Below are 20,128 nucleotides of genomic sequence, written 5' to 3'. Positions count from 1 at the left end.
ACTACAAACATGCACTCCAGTAGCATTACAGGAGCGCTTCAAGCGCCTGCAGCCAGGACTGAGATATTTGACTTTGTCACTCCGGGTCACATTGGCATGAAAGTGACTTCATTAAGTTATTAATCATTTTCGAACATGAGGACTAAACCCGGTGGCATAGCGAACTTGGAGGAAGCAGACATCACATCACAGGACAGCTATGAGTGAGGTCAAAGGTCGAATGCGACGTAAGGGGTTAACGTTACTGGAAGTGGAGGCGTCTCTTCAAGCCTGTGACAAGTGACACGTGTCTGATCAAATTTATTACACGGCCAGTGCTTTCTTTTCCAGTCCAATCTTTCCGTCGCTCAAAAATAACTCTGAACTTGAGTCTCCAGCTTCACCCACTGTGTTGTGAATCGAGATTCTTCTTCTCCAGTACACATATTTTGTCATCCTATCCTAAGTGTGGATACTACTTTTCAGGAATGAGAGCAGTCTTCTTTGTGGGTCTTTGCTTTGGAGAACAGCTGTTGTATTTCAGGTCTGGTCATCAAGCCAGTTTTTCTATTAAGTTTGTAAAGAAGAAACACAAAAAGTGAGCCAATATTTGATATGACCTCACATAGACCTTAACAAATTCTGTTTTCACGATAGTGTCATTTCCTTTCCATATGTTTTCATTTAAATTCATGTTTTAATTTAATTGTAATTATAGACATATCTATAGATTGAAAATCAGTACCTCTTGTTTTTTCTGCAGGTTGGACATGATTGTGATATATCATAAAGACAATAAAGCTATGAAAACAGAGAGTAATTATTCTACACCTTATGAAGCTTTTGTTTTTTTAAACCTAAAACTCACTCTGATTTTATAAGACAAATTGTAAAACATTCTATGTACACTACTGTACTGTACGACGTTATGACGAGAAAGCCTGACCTGTTTTCTGTTTTCTTAGTTCGTCATTGTTTATCATTGAATACAATGCTCGTACAACAGTTAGGGTTACGTGAAGGCTGGAGCTGAAATGTCTTGTTGGTATCATTGTTCAAAAGACTGTAAATAAATCCATTATTTTGAAGTGTGAAGTTATGGGATAAAATGTAGAACTCACCAAACATGGTCACTTGTACTATTAAAAAAAAAACTTAGAAGGATGCTTTAATACATTCAAATATAAGTGCAATGAGGCATTGTACTTTCTAACATGGCCAATCCCATTTACGTCATATTTGAACTTTGAAAAACACAAAATAATCAACACCAACACCTGATACAGATATATTTGGCAACACATGGGAGTTCAATTTTGGTTGTTTTAACGAGTCAGCGCTCTATCCAAATTCTGTATGGGGCTATGTTTTCCACCTTACTGCTTGAAAATGGTTCAACTATGTGTTTTCTGCAGAATGATTAAAGCTGCTTTAACAGCAGAACAGGCAAAGCACATAAAGTCGGAATGAAACATTGCACACCATCACATTTTAGTGGAATATCAGTAGCCGGTTTTTAGAGCGTTTTACTTTGAAAATATAAGCTATCTTGAATCTCAAGTTGCCACCTGTAACGTATGTGCTTTGTTGGGTGCGCCATTGCGACTGAAACATCTCTTTGTGTCTTAATTGTCTCTGTGGTTGCTTGGTTATTGGTCAAATTGCATTAAATGTAAAGGCATCATTTTGGGAGGAACAAGCAGTAATGGGGTTGGGAAGCTTTATGTTTCAATACATTACCTCCCTGTACGGTGTCCTTTCCATCCAGTTGCATGACTCTCAGTAATGTATTTGTCTAAAGGGGAGGGAGCGCGCGCTGCGGAGGCTCCGGGCAGCTGACGCACCGGAGCCGCGCGCTTCTGCGCGCATCTTCATTCCCGACTGTTGGGAGGAAAAGGTGAGCACAGCAGCAGTCCCATCCTCGGAGATACTTCTACCACTCATCTCTACTCCGATTCAATCAGCATCATCCTTTTCTCTCACCCGTTTTGATTTTCATGTAATAGAATCGTTTAGTTTATCTCTTTCAGTGATTTTTTTTTTTTTTACAGAGCGCAGAAAAACTGCCTAAAACATTTCTATCACGGAGGGGGAGATTTATTGGGAAGAGAACCGAGAGCCGATGAAGATTATGGATGTACCCGCAGACCAGCCGCTCTGCAGAATAAGAGAAATCAACTGATGGAGTTTATCGCCACTTTCGCTGGGTGTGAAGTTGCTTTCCTCGGCCGATGATGGACGGCGGTCGGTCGTCCAGGACTCTCACACCTGATTGTGCAGCCTGTGCCAACACATGAAGAGAGGACACATGCTTTGTCTGCCGAACTCTCGGGGCTCGTCGGACGGCGCCAGGAGGACGATGGGGATCAGAAACGGTGCCAAAGCTCGACACCAACACTCCAGACCCATCTCCAAATTGTACTTCAGCTTCATCCTGCTCCTGCTCATTTTCACACCGAGGGTGGACTCTTCGTGGTGGTGAGTGAGAGCTTTGAAGGGCATTTGTTGATGTTTCGTGTGGCTGATCATCAGGAATTTGTTAACCATTTAGAAATAAGTTGGAGCGGTTGGCCGCGGCGGAGTGAAGATGCGCACAGGGACGCGACAAATCCGCATTTTGCTCATAGACAATCTGGATAAAGAGTCGAGTTTATTTATCCCGCCCCCCAATTTTAAACCTTTATACATTGGAATTGCTTGTTTATATGTAATGACTGGAACATTTCTCCCGTCAAAACATCTGCTGTTTATTGCCAACATTTTTTGACACAATTGAAATATTCTAAATGTTTTCAGAAGATAAGAAAACACTTTCTTTACCTCTGTATGGGAATTTTCGGAACTTTTACTAGTCTTCAAACTTCTTTTTTAACCTCGAGTGGGATGTTCAACACAGCAATGTGTGTTACAAGGTTATGAAGATTAATGGTGTGAGGGAAGTGGGTGGGGGTGGGGGGGTTCTCCCCTATCCATCCATCTTGCCCAGGGTAAATGGCAGGTGCAGCCATTGGTGCATGAATAAATGTCCCTTGATGATTTCTCTTGAGGTTTTTAAATGCCCAGAGGAGAAAAAAAAAAAAAAAAAAGAACAAGGGGAAGAAAAAAAAGAGAATTGGTTCCCCTGTAATCTCTCTCACCTGAAATAGTTGCTCTCATCTTTTGGGTCACACTTAAAAGAAAAGTGTTTGGTGTCTTTGAATTCAACCTGGTGAAAAATCTTTGTTTTTTTCTTAATATCCTGCACCTTCTAATAGTTATACTATTTTTCTATAATGAATTTGAATCGAAGCTGCACCCATTGTCCTTAATATTATGTATGGATGGTAATTTCCCAAGAGGGATGAAAGCATATCTTATCCTATTTGCCATCTGTAATCTTTTTTTGTAGAAATATTCAAATTGTTGCAAAACTAAAGAAAAGAAATGCTCAGAAGCTGTATCATTGTATGTTGAATGTATTATTCTGGTTTGTAGCTATTTTTTTTTACCACAGTGATCATTGTGTATCTTCCTGCACTGAACCCACTTTTTTCTGTGTAAGCGTGTGTGTGTGTGTGTGTGTCCTCTTGGAGACAGTCAGGGGTCCTTTGGCATGGCCGGTGTGTACAACACACAATAAACACAAGTAGTGCTTCTGTTCTGCTTTACTGCTCAGGCAGATAGTCACAGTTCGCCCGGGACTGGGACAGCCATAACAGGAGTGGAAACTGCCTGCTCCGTCTGTTTCTGTCTCGGTGGCCAGGCGACACAAATGTGGCCGCGATTAGGGACTATAATGATATCCGGATGGAGAGTAGAGCGTGTAGGCTTAGAGAGGGAGAGGGAAGAAGGCGAGGGGAAGGGAAGGGGCGGGGTGGGGTGGGGTGGGGGGGGGGGGGGGGGGGGGGGGGCATCATATGGTTGATCTGTGAGGCTGAGAGGGGAAAGGCCTGAGTGCCCACTTGTACTGTAGATGACTGTCCTAATGTCCTGTTGATAAAGAGACCCCCCTCCCCTCAGTGTCACAATACCAGCAGCATGTGATCCACCCCCTCCAGAGTCGCTAAAAAGTTCAGGATTATGCCTGGGCGCGAGAAAGCAGGAAACAAAGGCTTTCCACTGAACGTGAGGAATTTAATAATCTCTTCTACATCCTGAACATCTGAGACTTCAGTGGACAACAACAGGAAAATATGCACTCATAATCCAGTGACATTATAGGAAAAGCCTATTCTATTGTACGGGGCTCATGCAATGAATGTATTTTGAATTTGAAATTAGTAGACTGATGCCAGCTTTGCACACGCCATAGAGACATTACGCAAGCTGCAAATGGCAAAACAGTGGAGAAATAAAGAGCTTGTCAATTATTCTTTGATTTGGACTTTGCTTCATCCAACACAATATAAATTTTTGTAACTTTCTCCACTTATTTATAGGCTCGCAAATACACGCTCATACGACTCAAGATCGACTTAATACATTTGTGGCTTTGTAGATTTTAAGCAAGATATACATGTATACGGCTTTGTCATGAAGAGATATTTTGAGGGGCTGTTTGAGTAAACTGCATCGGTATGACTGCTCATTCAGACAATATAAACTTTGGGTGTGGTGTATTAGCCACTTTAAAGTGCTCCGTCACTGTTCTTGCACGCAATGTGTGAGCAGTGTCCTGATGCTTGTATCATTTTAATTGCCAAGTTATCTGGGGGGGGGAGAAAAAAAAGAAAGAAACAATATTTGTAGACTGAGTGGTTGGAGCCCACCCTCACTCAAACTGGCTAGACGTTGCAGCGCCTCATCCTTTTGTGTGTCAGATGAATGAAACTAAACAAAAAGGAAGAAATCATGACTCACCCAAGACTCTCAATAAGCTGATCAGAGTCATTCTGTCAAGCACTAAACTTTTCCAGTCTCAGAACACGGACTACTTGGAAGTGAAATCGACTTTATGTGAGAGATTCATGCAATGTCCCTTTTTAACTAACTGCGTGTGTCTCTGCAGGTACATCGGTGCGCTGGGCGCTCGAGTAATATGCGACAACATTCCCGGCCTGGTGAACAAGCAGCGGCAGCTTTGCCAGCGTCACCCGGACATGATGCAGTCCATCAGCGAGGGAGCCAAGGAGTGGATCAGGGAGTGCCAGCATCAGTTCAGACACCACCGCTGGAACTGCAGCACGCTGGACCGGGACCACACGGTGTTTGGCAGGGTGATGCTACGAAGTGAGTGTGCTCGTGTGTGGCCTCCGGGTCGTGCGTGGCAGAGGTTGTTTATGTCCGTGACACTCGAGTTAATCGTCCTCGTAAATGTCTCCTCAGTTTCCAGATAAGCAGAGAATGAATAGGTGTCCTATTAAATCAACTCTGCTCGGGGATACAAACAGAAAGAGTGTTGTCGGGGTTTTTTTTTTGTTGGGTTTTTATTTTTTTTACTTCTGTGGAATGAAGGGGAAGATTGGGAAAGTGGACATTCTCTGAAAACAAGTAGCAGATTGAGAGATCCACACTGGTGATGTATAAACAGTAATAGGAGATGTAAATATTTGGGTAGATGTTTCTGGCAGCCAGACAAAGCTTTACTCCCTGACATATCGCCTGTGTTCTGCTTCGTTGCGTGAGTAGGAATGAGAGCAGGAGGAGGGCGGGACAGCCAGACCAAATATCCCCCAAAATCTCCTCTCATCTGAAATGAAAACACTGCCTAGTGACTGAGAAAGCTGCCATCTGTGCAAATTAAAAGGTGAAAGGAGACTGGACTGGGCTGGGCTGGGATGCTGCAGCAGCTTCTTCCGTCTCTGCCACCCACCATACATGGACTGATTTTAAATATTCTGATTAACAGCTGCCCAGCTTGATAGCAACATGCCAAACATGGGCACAAGACGAACATCTCCAATCTCTCCAGTCATATAAATATAAATGATTGCAATACCTTTCATTCCTCCCCCCCCCCCCCCCCCCCCCCCCCCCTCTTTCCCCAGGCAGCCGAGAGGCAGCGTTTGTGTACGCCATCTCTTCAGCTGGAGTGGTCTACGCCATCACCAGGGCCTGCAGTCAAGGGGAGCTGAAGATCTGCAGCTGCGACAACAAGCGCGGCCAAGCCAGCGACGACAAGGGCAACTTTGACTGGGGCGGATGCAGCGACAACATCAAGTCCGGCATCGGATTTGCAAAAGCCTTCGTGGACGCTCGAGAGAAGATGGTGAAGGACGCCCGGGCTCTGATGAACCTGCACAACAACCGCTGCGGCCGAATGGTGAGCAGAAATATTTCTAGTATGAAAGCTGAAGCTTGGCCACGATGTGAAGTTTGCAGTGTGCAGATTGCACAATGAAAACACAAACTGAATCAACGCCTGTGACGTACATGAATTGACATTATACAAAAATAATCCATTCACCATACAGAAACTTGAACTTGCTATTGTAGCATTTATGTGTTTGGAGAGATGTCTCCCCCCCACATTTTGGGTTGATATGGCACATGCTGCAGCAAAGCATCTGTTTGGGTTTAGCACCAGTGACCTGATCAGTACGTCATTTCATATTGCATTTCCATTAGTTGATTGAGACACAGCGGCAGTCATAATCACCCCTAATTTCTGACCGTCAGAATTTTATGGCAACTATCACAACAGACGTTCTTGAAACTGCCTCAAAGTATGACGCAGGAAAATCGATTTAGGGTCAGCGATCACCGCGATTTTCTCATGGTTGTTATTGTTCATCTGGGATGGCCGAAACTCACACAGCATAGCTGTGTCATTGGGCTTTGGTGGAACTGGAGCTCATTTTAACAGAGCGCTAAAAACTAAATTCCAAAAACCCCAAAATCTAGAGATCACAGGAGACTGTTGCTGAGGCACTGGAAAGACACAGAAACACAGACGAACTAACAATCAGAACACATAGAAAACACTCAATATATACCACAGCCACCAGGTGAAGACAATCACACACTCAGGCACAGGTGAAACAGATCAGGGCAGCAGTGGAGCACGAGGAGGGGGGAAATCAAGGGGCCTGAAACCAGAGACAGTCAGAATCTCAAAATAAAACAAATTGTGTACCATGGCAGCATGAACAGACTCAGCAGTGTAATCATGAGCAATGACACAGATCATGACTCTTTTAAATTGAATTCCTGCAGCTTTAATCTGGATAACTGTTACTCTGAATCATCCTCAACAAACAAGTAATCAAACAAGTTTTAAGAATATAATGAGTGAAAATAACAGATGTTTTTGCTCAGATGTTGGGAGGAAACGTAGAAAATCATAAGAAAAGTTGATAAGTTTTTCTGATGTGTAAGTGTCCCTATACAGAGATTAAATTAACAGTTTAAACAGTTGAAGCATTTAATGTAAACCCACACACAATGTATGTAACAGCATTTTATCTGTCTCAACGCAGACACGCAAACATTTTGAGAATATTCAAAGATCTTGGGAAAAGTCGTTCTTCAGTTTTATCATGAAAACGTCTGTATAAAGAGTAGTTGATGTCCACCTTGGCAAGAGTAAGAGGGACTTCCTGCTAAAACAAAAACATTAATTATACGAAATTAAGACATAGGCAGTTTATGATTATTATGGGTCTATACATATTTTCTGATTCCTATACAAATAAGTGAGCGAATGATTTGGTTTTTAAAATTTTGGAAAACTATCTTTAATAAGTTCAATTGAAATGTCCCTCTTTTTGTTTTTGTTAGACATTTTTAAATCTCACTGAACGTCAGATAAGGAAAAGTAGCAATTGATTATATTTAAGAAGCTATGGAATTACTCTTAAATAGATTTTGATCGAGCAAAAGATTAAAAAAGCCCGAATTCAACCAAATTCACAGGAAATGTAATTTTTTTTTAAATGAAAAATATGGTGCAAACCATGATGCAAAAAATAAATGTACGCTTGACAACCTGATCTATTTGAGGGAAATATAAATAAAATGACCATTTGTGCTCATATTAAAAAAGAAAAAGAGCAAACGAGATGAGGAAGTTGGTTCAGTTTAGATATTTTGAATTAAACCCTCAATTAAAAAAAAAAGAGTCTATGATGCTCTTTAAAGTAGAATGGAGTCACAGTAAAGAATATTCCTTGGTGTCTGTCTACAAGCATGCGAGCTGAGCTACTCGGACTGACATCGCGCCACGGGCAACATCACAGGTTTAACACCCGCTGACCTCTGACCCTCTGCTCCAGGCTGTGAAGCGCTTTATGAAGCTGGAGTGCAAGTGTCATGGGGTCAGCGGCTCCTGTTCTCTGAGAACCTGCTGGCTGGCCATGTCCGACTTCAGGCGGACCGGAGACTACCTTCGCAAGAAGTACAACACGGCCATCGAGGTGACCATGAACCAGGACGGGACGGGCTTCATGGTGGCCGACAGGGACTTCAAGGGAAGCACCAAGAACGAGTTGGTCTACGTGGAAAACTCACCAGATTACTGTCTCACGGACCGCGCAGCAGGTGCGTCAAGGAATGATTCATTTTACAATACACAATGCAAAAATAAGAGACATTTCAAACTCACAAGAGGTAGACAAAAGACAATTATTTTGAGATGTGGGGAATTGGTACCTAATTTTTTAATAAGCTAAAAGTCATGAACTCATGAAATCTTTTTTTGTGTTCGGAGTAGAACAATGGATGAGGATCATTGATAATGCAATTATGTCTGGGCATGGGAAAATAAATGCCACCTTTATATGTTTCTTTGTCTTTATGACACATTTTTTGACGGATGCGACTTATAGTCTGGGAAATACGGTACACCACCAGATTGATCTCAGTTGGAAAATGAATCTTTTGTTGCCTCTTTGCGGCAGAATTTATTGGTGTTCATCTGGAAAGATTCACAAGAGCACATCAATATATTTTTTACTAATTGTCATTTGTGGCCTTCAGAAAGGAAGTAGCAAACAATTTTGTTTGATAAAAAGGCAAATTACTTCAAAAATAAGTAGGATCAAATAAACAGTAATGACCCTGTATTCTGATCATAAACCAACAAAAGTCAGCTAGTTTGCTACCTTGCCCCGGCCTGTTTAGCTTTTCAATGCTAGTTTTCACCACCGGATGGTGTCAAGAGTCGCTGAGAAAGTAGGTCGAAGAATAGCTACCACGAGGCTGGATGAATCTCTTTGCTACCACACTGAGCTGTGTTGTACGTGAATGGCAGATCGATGCTGTTTAACCCACTGAACCCAATCTGGACCACTGACAGTACAGACCAAAACACAAAGAGCCAAAACTCAAAAAACCACGCAAAAGACAAACTGGTGCTAAAGTGACTCAACAGCGCCATCCAATGTACAACAGAGGTATGAAACACATTTTATATAGTGCCTCTATAAACATACAATTTCATACCACCAATATATTGCATCCAAATCCTTGGTATTATAGTGAAATACTATATGATTTAAGACACTGTATTTGGGTTGTGTGACAGCAAAACACCAGAATCTGCTCTCTCATGCTGCCAATTTCCATTTTAATGACATTTCTGTGTACTGTTATGACAAGGCAAACAGATGTTTGACCTCGAGTTAGTTTCGCTAAATCTGTGCGCGCTGGAGTCTCGACCACCGAAGGCTCGCATTCCTTCACAGCTTAAAGTTCAGTGATTTGACCTTTAACATCGCCTTTAATTCCTGATGTTTGTTTTGCCTTGTTAGGCTCTGTCTCTTCCCCCCCAATCCAGCCTCTTCAGCAGAGCGTGAAGTTACTAACTCAGTGGTAATAGGTACGGAGGGACAACAAGTGCAGGCGACTGCTCATGTCTCTCCTTCCACTCCTCCCCGCAGTGAGCTTGGTTGCATTTTGACAAGCGAGGGGTAATGAAGGTGTATTCGCTTAAAGGAAAGCCCGTCTCCCCTTGTTAAAAGGTGATCTTAAACAGAGCCTATGACCCTCCTCATCACTAATCTCCATTGTATAGGAATTCACAGCCTAAGGATACATGCAGGCTTATTTTTCAAATCCTTCCTTTGGTCAGTGTTAAGCTCCACTCCCAGGAGCCCGAGGGGAATAGCTCCTCTTATCCTTTTTTCTTTGCATCAGGGATACTCTGTCATTAAACACGGCATCTGATCTCAGGCTTAAATTTTTACACCTGAGTACATGGAAACAATCACGTTGGGATTTTGAGACAGTTCTGTCTGGAGGACTAAACCCCGCTGAAGAGTGTGAGAAAAGCTGAGAGAACTGTTTCGGTTTTCAGCGCGGACATCTCGATCGCTGCTCAGAAGCTGGTTAACGGCCAGCATCTGCTGTTCTGGACATCCTTGTCACCACTGGAGGTTTTCCAAAACATAATTAAGTGGAGCTGATATGTGACCAGAGGCCACCAGCAGACACCAAGCAGAGCGAGCGAGAACAGAGAGAGGCTGTTTGTGTGATGGAAAAAGGAACACATCATTCTGACTGTGTAAATAGAAGTCAGCTGTAGTTGTAAGCAATATTTTATACTAATGTTATTCCTGATAACTGTGTGCGTTGTGAAGAGGGGTCACAGTGTTATCAACGTATCCTGCCGTTCCTCTATCCTGCAGCCTGCCGTCTCATTGGGAAGGCTATCTGGTTCTCATCACTCTCGGCTCTGGCAACTGCTTTACAGTAAAAACATGCGCTAAAACCAAACACTAAATGTCACTTCGTTTCGAAGGCATGCCACTTTATTTTTAGTTATCTGTTTTTTGTCCGGTGACGTAGTAAAACAGTCCCTTTTGTGTCAAACACAGTTTTGCCACCGTCTTGTGATGGTGAGTGAAAGTACAAAAAAAGAGGAGTAAATGAATTCACAAAGAAAATAAATTAAATTGCACGGAGGAATATCATTTATGTTGTGTTGAACACTTCATTGTAACTTTCATTTAATCATGTTGACATGATTCAATTGCTTTGAGCTGTTTCCTACCTGGAAAAACAAGAATATGCATTGACGCAAATTCAGAAATAATTCAAGCAGATAGTTAAATCCTGAAATTCAATTCTCTGGAGAGTAAAAAAAGAAAATGACCCCTAAAAATGTCTACAAGGGGATTATTATTATACATATTATTCCAGATCAATGGTTGCAGAATAAGAGAAATCTGTTTTTCCTAGTTCCGTATGAACATAAGGGAACAAAAAAAGTAATGATTAACGGGACTGTAGGCCGTGACCTGCATGTTGAAGCAACAGGTAGGTGGATAAATCTGGAGGAAGTGTATCCAGAATGCATTCATAGATAATGTTATACCTATATGTGTCTGTGAAATGATGCTGATGGAAAGTTGACTGAAGAATGCAAAGTGCAATTATGCATGAGGTGTATCCATCCAGTTATATTTCTAAGCTATAAAATGTCATCATAGTCCAGCAGCAAGCATTTTCAAAGGACTTATTTCTAAAGAAGAAACCTCATTTTTCAGTTTTCATCAAGAGGACATACGTTCAAATGTCTTATTCTTTTCTGAATTTAACACAAGTCTGAGCTTTTCTAGTTGAGACTGGATGACATGAAATACAAACCGTAATTGTTCAACCATAGCAACCATGTTAACATGACAATAAACAAAAGTGTCATCGGCATAACGTCCAACCCTCTAACGACGAGTCAGATTCCCCTCTGATAGAGAAAACATGTTTCCCCCACAAAAACAATGGTGTAGTTTTCACTCTTTTCCTCTCCTCACAGGCTCCCTGGGCACAGCAGGCCGAGTGTGCAACAAGTCCTCCAGAGGCACAGACGGCTGTGAGGTCATGTGCTGCGGACGGGGCTACGACACCATGCGCGTCAAACGTGTCACCCAGTGCGAGTGCAAGTTCGAGTGGTGCTGCGCCGTTCAGTGCAATGACTGCGAGGAGGTGGTGGACATTCACACCTGCAAGCCCCACAAGAGACCTGATTAGCTGGACATAACCTAGGCAGGACGGCCCAGAACAATCACAGCGTGCGACTTTTGTGCTGATGCTGATGATGATGATGATGATGATGATGATGATGATGATGATGATGATGATGATGATGACCTTCTGGGATCCCGTAACTCTAATACCTCTGGTTTTCTCTGCTTTGACACTTCCTGAAGTTAAGACTTCACAAACATTCATGGAATGGTAGTGAACTGGAAACTAGGCCCAGTTACTGATCATATGCTGCTTTAAAGTGTTTTTAAGAACAATAGTCAAGCGTTTATAAAACAAACTTTGAATCTTTGATACGAAATGGCTGAATATTATATTCTGATGTACATGCACCCTTGGATTAGGCAGATATATGACCGAATGCCTTCGTATTTTATAGTATATTAAAACGGTGTGCGCTTAAGAGAAGACCAGTAATATTTAGTCTGACGTGAAGGAGTTGAAGGGAGGGATGGAGAGACTTTTTTTGGCGATATTGTAAAACCACTGACATCGTATCATTTCAAATGACATCAAGTCATTGTTTGGTACTGCAACAACTCACTTAATATAAAGACACTTGCTGCTAATTGGTGCAACAGTTGTACTAAAACAGAGTCAGACGGGCGCTTGTGAAAGAGTTCTTTCTTAGTTAAAGCCAGATATTCACACTGTGAACATAATAGAGCCACGAACAGGAGATCGAAGAGGGACTTTTGAGGTAAAGTGGTGGCAATCTTGCTGGAAGGAAAAACAACACAGCAAAAAAAAAAAAAGATTCCATTTCATGTGAGCTTTGAACAGTGTTTTTATTTTAATTTTTTTTGAAAGAGTGTTGTATAGTATGCTGCATATCTGACCATCTGTAACAGGTCTAACACATTCTGTTTGTGTCATGGACAACTTTCTAATTTCTACCTCGGTTTCTTTGTCTTTGTTTCTGTTCTCACTCCTCAACATCAAGCATCAACCGCAGGCCGTGTTAAGAATGATAACACTACTGCAAAAACTAATGTGGTTTCAGGGTCATTTTTGTTTGCGCTTGCTGTCAAAAATAATGCTGAAAAGCCAAGTTACCTTTTGCAACAGTGACAGCGGCAACACCAGATGGGTCAGTCATGTACACGGAGTCAGACTTTTGGTGTTGAGGATTAAACTCTGAATATCTCTGTTTTGAACTATATTTTTTGGACTTATGAGAAGACTGTAGAGGGAAACCCTTTCAGCAGAGGGTTTGCATGTTCTCCTTGTGCCTGTATGGCCTCTTACCGGACACTTTGGCCTCCTTTCAGATGAAAGACATGCATTTGAAGGTTACTTTACAGTCTAAATTGCACATATATGTGTATATTGACAGTCATTTCCTGTGTTTGCTGGGATTAGTTTCAAGCCTGCAACCTTAATGCGGATGAAGTGAGTACGATGGGCGAATGGATGAATTTTTTGTCCTTATGAGGTTGCAAAGTATTCTGCTAATCCAACCTTCCTGGTACCTCAAAAGAAAGCTGTGCTGTGTTCACACTTGTGGTTTATATTTTATTTTTTTGGATATTGGATATATGCTTTTACAGACAGTTTCTGCGACAATGCTGCGTATGGGGATATTTCAACATCATTTATATTGGAGATCATTTTGCTGAGTGGTGAAGGACGTTCTTTTGTTGTTCACACTGATGTAAATCTGCAAGCAGACGGCGATGATGTCTTATATTTAGTTCATATAATACTAACGCAGCTCTTCTGACCTCGCCAATTCCATTAATGTAGTGCATGCTGCTATACTTCAATAAATCCTAACTGAGGTAACTGAACTGAGGTTTCAACAAATTGTAGATCCGAGTTGTAAATGTATGAATGATCAACGAGAAATGATACAATCTGTTTGCTCCTTTTACCACCGCCAAAGCAAATCATCATCCCAGATTTGATGGATTTCATTGAAATGCTAATAAAAGAAGCTTTTCTCATTGCTTTGTCTCAAAACTCAGAGCCCAGCGCAGCATGTTTCTGTCATCAAATTGTGACAAAACACTTTAATAACGCAATCTTATGCAACCTAGCTTTCAGTGCTTCGCACACATATCCACTGGCTGCTTTGTGAGAAATGAAGCACGTTGTGAACAAAAGCCAAGATGCTGCAAAAAAAAAAGAGCAGTGAAGTAGCTACAAGCCGTGAATATCTGACTCTAACATCTGGTAATGCAGCCAGACACCATGTTAGGCCTCTGGAGACACAACCCTCGGAGAGGTTTATAGATCTACACGAATCTGACAACAAGCTGTGAATGCTGAAAGTCAACAAATTGTTTCAAGTCCACGTAATAAGAGGGCGAGCCAAAGTAAAGTGGTTCGAACGAGGCCAAATGACACGCCGAGTCAAGAGTTAATTGCGAGCAAAAGAGCCTGTTTGGGATGTAAAAGAAGAGCATGCTCGCTGTGTTTTTCTTTCAGATTACAGAGGTGAAAGCTGTTCACACAGCGGAAGCCTAAAATAAAACCAGATCTTAATTACAGTATTTTATCATGGGGAAACGTTGTTTCTCCAATAAAATAAAACATTTTTTTCCATTCATCTTCACATGAATGAAGATATTCGGTTGTTTAAGATTCAGTCCACTTACATGAGAGTATTTTTAGCCGTGTTGTAATATTGTTCCCAAGACTTTGTATGCAGGCAGTCAGGGTTATGTGCACCAGTGTCCTCGAGTGTATGACTGTCTGAGGAGGTATTTTCACCTTGGAAATGCAGATCCCAAAATATCTTACTGCTTCTATATTAAACCTTGTCGATCCACCCTCTGTCACTCCTATTAAGAGACCTTCCGTTCTCTTCAAGCTTATATGGTCTGTAACATTCAGATGTGGCAAGAAGGAGTGCAAAAACACCACAACAAACCAGGGTAGTGTTCAAATGCTCAGTCAGTTTGATGTTAATGAATGTTTTGGGGGGGAAAAAACGATTGAAAAATAAATCAAAACATCCCTAAATCTGTGGGAAATCTTGCAAATGAGTCACTTTCCTGATGGAGAGCATTACTCACTGGCTGTTCACCTGAGCCGTGCACAAACAGATTATAAACACTCAAATTTGTCACAGTACCCATGGCACGTTGTCCTCCACTGCGTGCGATCCAGTTGAAGTCTGTAAAAATAACAGGCGTGGCATCGCAGGCATTCTCTTCCATCATAGTGATATCAAACTGGCGTCTCAATGTAACAACATTTCTGAGCTAAAACAGTCCCAGTGGACAGCGCGCTGCCACGTTCAGGCTGAACCTGAACAGCGGCATGAGCCGTAATGAGTGAAGAAAAAAAAAAAAGAAAAAAAAAAGCTACAATTCAGTGTTTTGACATTTTCGCACCAAACATGTTTAGTTTCCTCCGTTTCTGATGAACCCTTCAGGCCCAAACACTCCCGCTCCCTCCAAACATGACGGATATCTGTGATCTAAAGCAATACAGGAAATACACTGAGATGTATACATTGTGAAATTGTTGCTCTCTAGACTATTTAGGAAATGAGTTGAAAATGTTTGGCGCAGCGTCCTCGTAGGTTAACTGCTTTTCTTGGAAGTGGAGACGGCCCCTGTGACCCCATCACAAGTAATTAAGACCTATATGCGGACACGGAGTTGGACTTCACTATAACTGCTGCAGTGTAGCATATTTATGACTTGCCAAGTGATTTCATACATATTTCTCACTGTGAGAGAGTCAATATAAATCTCACATACTGGATTTTCCTACAGCAGACTTTTTATAGCCCAACTAAAAAATGATTATATTTTATGTGACTGAGTTGCCTCCCATGTAGACTCCCATGCAGCTCATGGGGAAATCAGAGTTCAAGTATCCTGGGCACATACCTACAGTACATAATATATGGATAATGGTCACGTGTTGAAAAATCTCAAATTCAGAGGGATTGATATTGTACTCGGAATTGCTTCTGTCTCCAGAGCGTCAATATATGTCAATATATTTGGACACTGCTGCTTCTGATAGACACAAAACTAAACCACCAACCAGCTCTGGTCCATCTCCGAAATTAATCTAACTCTATATAATCCAGATCTAGAGAAAGTGATCGAGGATTCCTCTTCTCCCGCCTTGACTACTGTAGTTCTGGTTTAAAAAAAAATTTTCCCAGCTGAATTGGGGTCCTGACATAAGGTCCATTTTAGAATTTCTGGAAAAAAACCCTTTACTAATATCTTTAAAAGCATGTAGACGGTCCAGCCGCCGTCTACATCACTATGAAGCTGACACCATATAAACTTTTCCACCAGTGCTTCTCAAATTTGAAACGGCAAAACTAGTACCGTCCTCTCCCCACCCATCCCGAAAAGTCCACTACAAAGGTGCTTTTTTTTAAATGACATTTTTGTCAAAGCACTTTGCACGCTGCTCTTTTTATACTTTATAACTAAAGTGTATAAAGAAAGTTAATGGCAATCTTGTGAAATCCTAAGAAATGCGGCTGTCACAAATTCAATAACGACATCAACAGCAACGTGCACCATTGTTACAATGCCGGAAGAGCAGGAGCAGAAACTCCAATCGGGAGTTCGGTGGATGTGAATGACTTTGTGTGGAAAAAAACAAGAAGACGATGACTTGTAACGCGTGTGACAAAACCGGAGTTTGCAATTCCACTTATATTAAACAGAAACAATGTGAATGAACTGCGAGCAGAAAAAAGAAGTCATGTTTATCTCCCCCAAAGTAAATATATAATATAACACTGCCAACAGGAAACCACTCAAAACAACAGCAGCGCAAGGACAAAAAAAAAATTAAAAATCCACCGCAAACCCTCTGCTGCCCGAAAACATGAGCGATCATGTTCCTCCATTTGTAAACTATCAGCAAAAAGCAGGCATGGTGAATGTCAAACAACCAAGCAGTAAACAGATGGGCAGATGAAAGAGGCTTGAGGAACACAAGCAAGTAGCATCACACGCGTCACTGCCGTCCACTTCTGCAGGGATAGAACCCCCTGGAGATAAAACACCCTCAGTATGTAAACGATTAGTGTTTGAGACCGGCGGCTGTTTACTAATAAGTTAATTTATCTGCTTTATTTCTTCAAAACGAATCAGATTTGCTGATGAGACACTACAATTAGGAGCAGGTAGAGTAAAACAAAGTGTATCCCTGACGTGGAGTGAGTCACACGCCAGTGAGGTTATGTCAGATGTGACAAAATGAAGGAAAAAAAAAAAGGAAGAAAACTGTGTCAATGAGCCAGAAACTGCTGCTGGCTGTTCCCCGACTATCACCTCCCTGGGTGGTCACTGGGAAATATAAATAGACCGAACCTGAAACACCTCATATTGTCGGGATTCATAAGTCAGAGAGACGCGTTTCCCAGGGCTTTATCTTGGAAAGCATCAGTGTGGACACAGTGAAACCGAGCCACGGACGGACATAACGCATGCAGCCTTGTGCGCAGTTTGTTCTTTTACTCCTCGAGGCAGATTTTTCAGGAGACTTCGGTCCAACACATACTACATGTGACCTTCAGGGACACACTTGGCACACGTCCCGGGCCTCGGGAGTTCATTAATTCATCATGCTGGAGAGCTTACTAGGTTGGCAGCAGGGTATTAGAGCCTAATATGTAGTGGGTCAACTGTCATGGCCGCTTCTTTCCACTGGAGAGTTTAAGTGTGTCAGTGTGGGACGTCACACCCACGGAGGTATGACACCAACCGCCACCTGTGGTTTTTTTTTTGTCCCCCCCACCCCCCCACACACACGAGCAAGGACCCCTGATATGATCTCCTCTTTCAGACACCAAAGGCTGAGCTCATCATTGTTTCTGATCCGATCAATAAGAGCCTGCAGAGATAAAATGAAAATACTGCTGCACATATAGTTTTATAAAAAAAAAAAAAAAAAGTTTGAGTTGTATTTTAATAAGATGAACAGTGTGGCAGGGGGCAGTTTTAGGGGTATTCAATTATCTCCATTACATACTTCACCAGACCAAAGAACATCCAATAAAAGCCGTCACAATAGAAGTTAAGCAGAACTGCCACCTCTCAACTCTAAACTGCCACAGAGTATTTCCTCCCACAGCTCACAAACACGCATTTGAGGTTAATTGGTGACTCTAAAATGACCACGGGTGTGTATCCTGTCCTAAACCATGCGACCGTGAGTTGGATAAAGTGGTATGTAGAAGGATGGATGGTCTCTACAGTCCGAGTGTCAAAGTAATTTTTAGCTCCACTCAATTTGCTCAGTCAGATGTTGATCAGCCATAAATAATCTGCAAAGTACATCACAACTCACCACAAATGCAAGTAGATTTAAATACATGTTTTTATAAAACTTGAAAAAGTTGAAAATTGCAAAGAAGAATAAGCAAAGTATCAACATTACTTTTTTGTGGAATGTCAAAATAATGTCTCAATTTTGTAGAAATTAAAAGTGCAACAAATGACTCACCTTTTTCTCCGTTTTCTTTAAATATCTAAAATCTTGTTTCTAATTTTTTTGCAATGTGCAAAGCCGAATTGGACCCTGTTGCACGCCTTCTTGAACACAACCAAGTCAAGGGTGAGGGTTAGGGTGTTTGTATTCATCTTATTATTTTATCCTGCTGGTTTGTGTTTTCTTTGTTCTCTGGTTGTGTTGCTCTGACTTTGAAGCTCTCGAACCGCCGTGGAGGTCAGCGAGCACTCCGAGTTTCAACAGGCAGCACGAAAGTGCGCTCTGGCAAACACTCGAGGTTCCCGTCGACGGTCCTTAGCAGCGATTTTCATTACCTCCGCTCACCACTTCAGCCCGAGAGCTCAGAGTATGATTATGGCACCATGCCACGTAAAAGCATCTGCTGAGGGCAGCGGAGTGGTAAAATCACGACGACGGGCACGATGGCTCTTTTGCTTTATATAGCAGCAACAGGATGCCAGAGCCCGTCTTTGAACAAACTCTCTGTCGAGGCGGATGGCGAGGAGATGAGTTGAAATTACATCCACGCACTAAAGAAAACATTTACATCTCTTCTTTATGACTCGATGAATCCATTGCCTCTGCCTTCTTGTTCCTTTTTAGTTGCAATCGAAGCAAATGCTGTCGTTTTAAAGTGTTGAGAAATACTGAAGTTCGGGAACATTGGTACAAGAAGTTTGAAAGTATTTTGACTTTTATAAGATGGAAGTTGTAAGTTAGGTCGCTTTGACATATTTGAAAGTTCGGTTGATGTGTGAATGAAATACATTATGAATTTGAAGTTCTCTCCATTTTTTATCATGTTGTAAGATTAACATTTCAATTTACGATTATATACCACACAATGGTGTAGCGGTGAGCACTCGAGTCTGCATATTGAGTTTCAATCATGAAAAAAAAAAAAAAAAAATTGTATATATAAATATACATGCTTTGGCATCTTTAATACAATAACAATTTGAGAAAAACAAAAACCACGCTTGCAAATAAACTGCACCAAAGAGTAATTTATTGAAAGTTTTGCTTTCAAACACATTCAATAGAAGTTACAGTTTGTTCAGAGAGTCTCCTGTCTTCAGCATACACTCTTACATTTCAGCTGCTCTTCATGACCGCCTCACTGAATTCTTACAAGTTATTTGATCAAAGTTTGGTCCTGTTATGAACTCACCTGCTGATTACTGACGTACCGATTCTGATCATGTTCATCATTGGACAGATTACTCTTTTTCACGGTGGTATGTTTCGCAACAACATTGTATTTGCCGGAAATGCCAAACAGGAGAAATGTGATGCACTAAAAGGCACTTTATTATCAGCACGTTTCTTTGTGATCACAAATGTGAGTTGTCGGTTTAATGAAACGAGCTCTGCACTGATAATGGGCCACATCTTTCAAAAACACCTCGGTAAAGTTGGAAATACTAATATGAGTTGTTTTCAAACTGACAAACTATAACAGTACTGTGATAAACAAGATCATATGAACTGGTGATGCATCTTCAGCACTTTAATACATGCCTGTTTATCTGTGTGTGGTCAAACGTAAACTCAAAGATGAAGTTGAGTTTTTTCACTCATATCAGAAAAATTTTTTCTATAGAATAAAAAAAAAAAAATTGGATTTGTATGATTTACTCTCTACTGTAATTTCTGGACTTTTTACAGATTAATGGGTTTCATGCCGCCTCAACCTGCGCTGCTTTGAGTGAATTTGCTTCTCCAAAATTTGCTCCAAAAGAGAGATATTTCTGTCTTCCTGACCTCGTCATGTGCTGCTTTGTGTCGTCAGGTCCAACTCCAGCAA

General features: G+C 41.5%; 1 protein-coding gene across 1 annotated transcript; it reads left to right on the top strand.

Moving 5' to 3' along the window:
- The first annotated feature begins 1,955 nt into the window (after positions 1-1,955).
- LOC308129236 (protein Wnt-2b-A-like) lies at positions 1,956-12,168 on the top strand. The gene is made up of 5 exons (XM_080495083.1): positions 1,956-2,457; positions 4,967-5,187; positions 5,946-6,220; positions 8,172-8,436; positions 11,651-12,168. Exons 1-5 carry the CDS (start codon positions 2,273-2,275, stop codon positions 11,863-11,865), a joined length of 1,161 nt encoding a protein of 386 aa, XP_080351209.1. The 5' UTR covers positions 1,956-2,272; the 3' UTR covers positions 11,866-12,168.
- The last annotated feature ends 7,960 nt before the right edge of the window (positions 12,169-20,128 follow it).

Source organism: Blennius ocellaris, assembly GCF_963422515.1.
Source record: "Blennius ocellaris genome assembly, chromosome: 4".
Classification (NCBI taxonomy): domain Eukaryota; kingdom Metazoa; phylum Chordata; class Actinopteri; order Blenniiformes; family Blenniidae; genus Blennius; species Blennius ocellaris.
This window is presented reverse-complemented; position numbering and strand designations above follow the sequence as displayed.

Bases quoted from the DNA above. Each gene is read 5' to 3' on its own strand.
- LOC308129236 (XM_080495083.1), top strand. From the start codon at position 2,273: ATGAAGAGAGGACACATGCTTTGTCTGCCGAACTCTCGGGGCTCGTCG. The intron at 5,188-5,945 runs GTGAGTGTGCTC...CTCTTTCCCCAG, and splicing joins TGGCAGGGTGATGCTACGAA to GCAGCCGAGAGGCAGCGTTT. The intron at 8,437-11,650 runs GTGCGTCAAGGA...CTCTCCTCACAG, and splicing joins TCTCACGGACCGCGCAGCAG to GCTCCCTGGGCACAGCAGGC.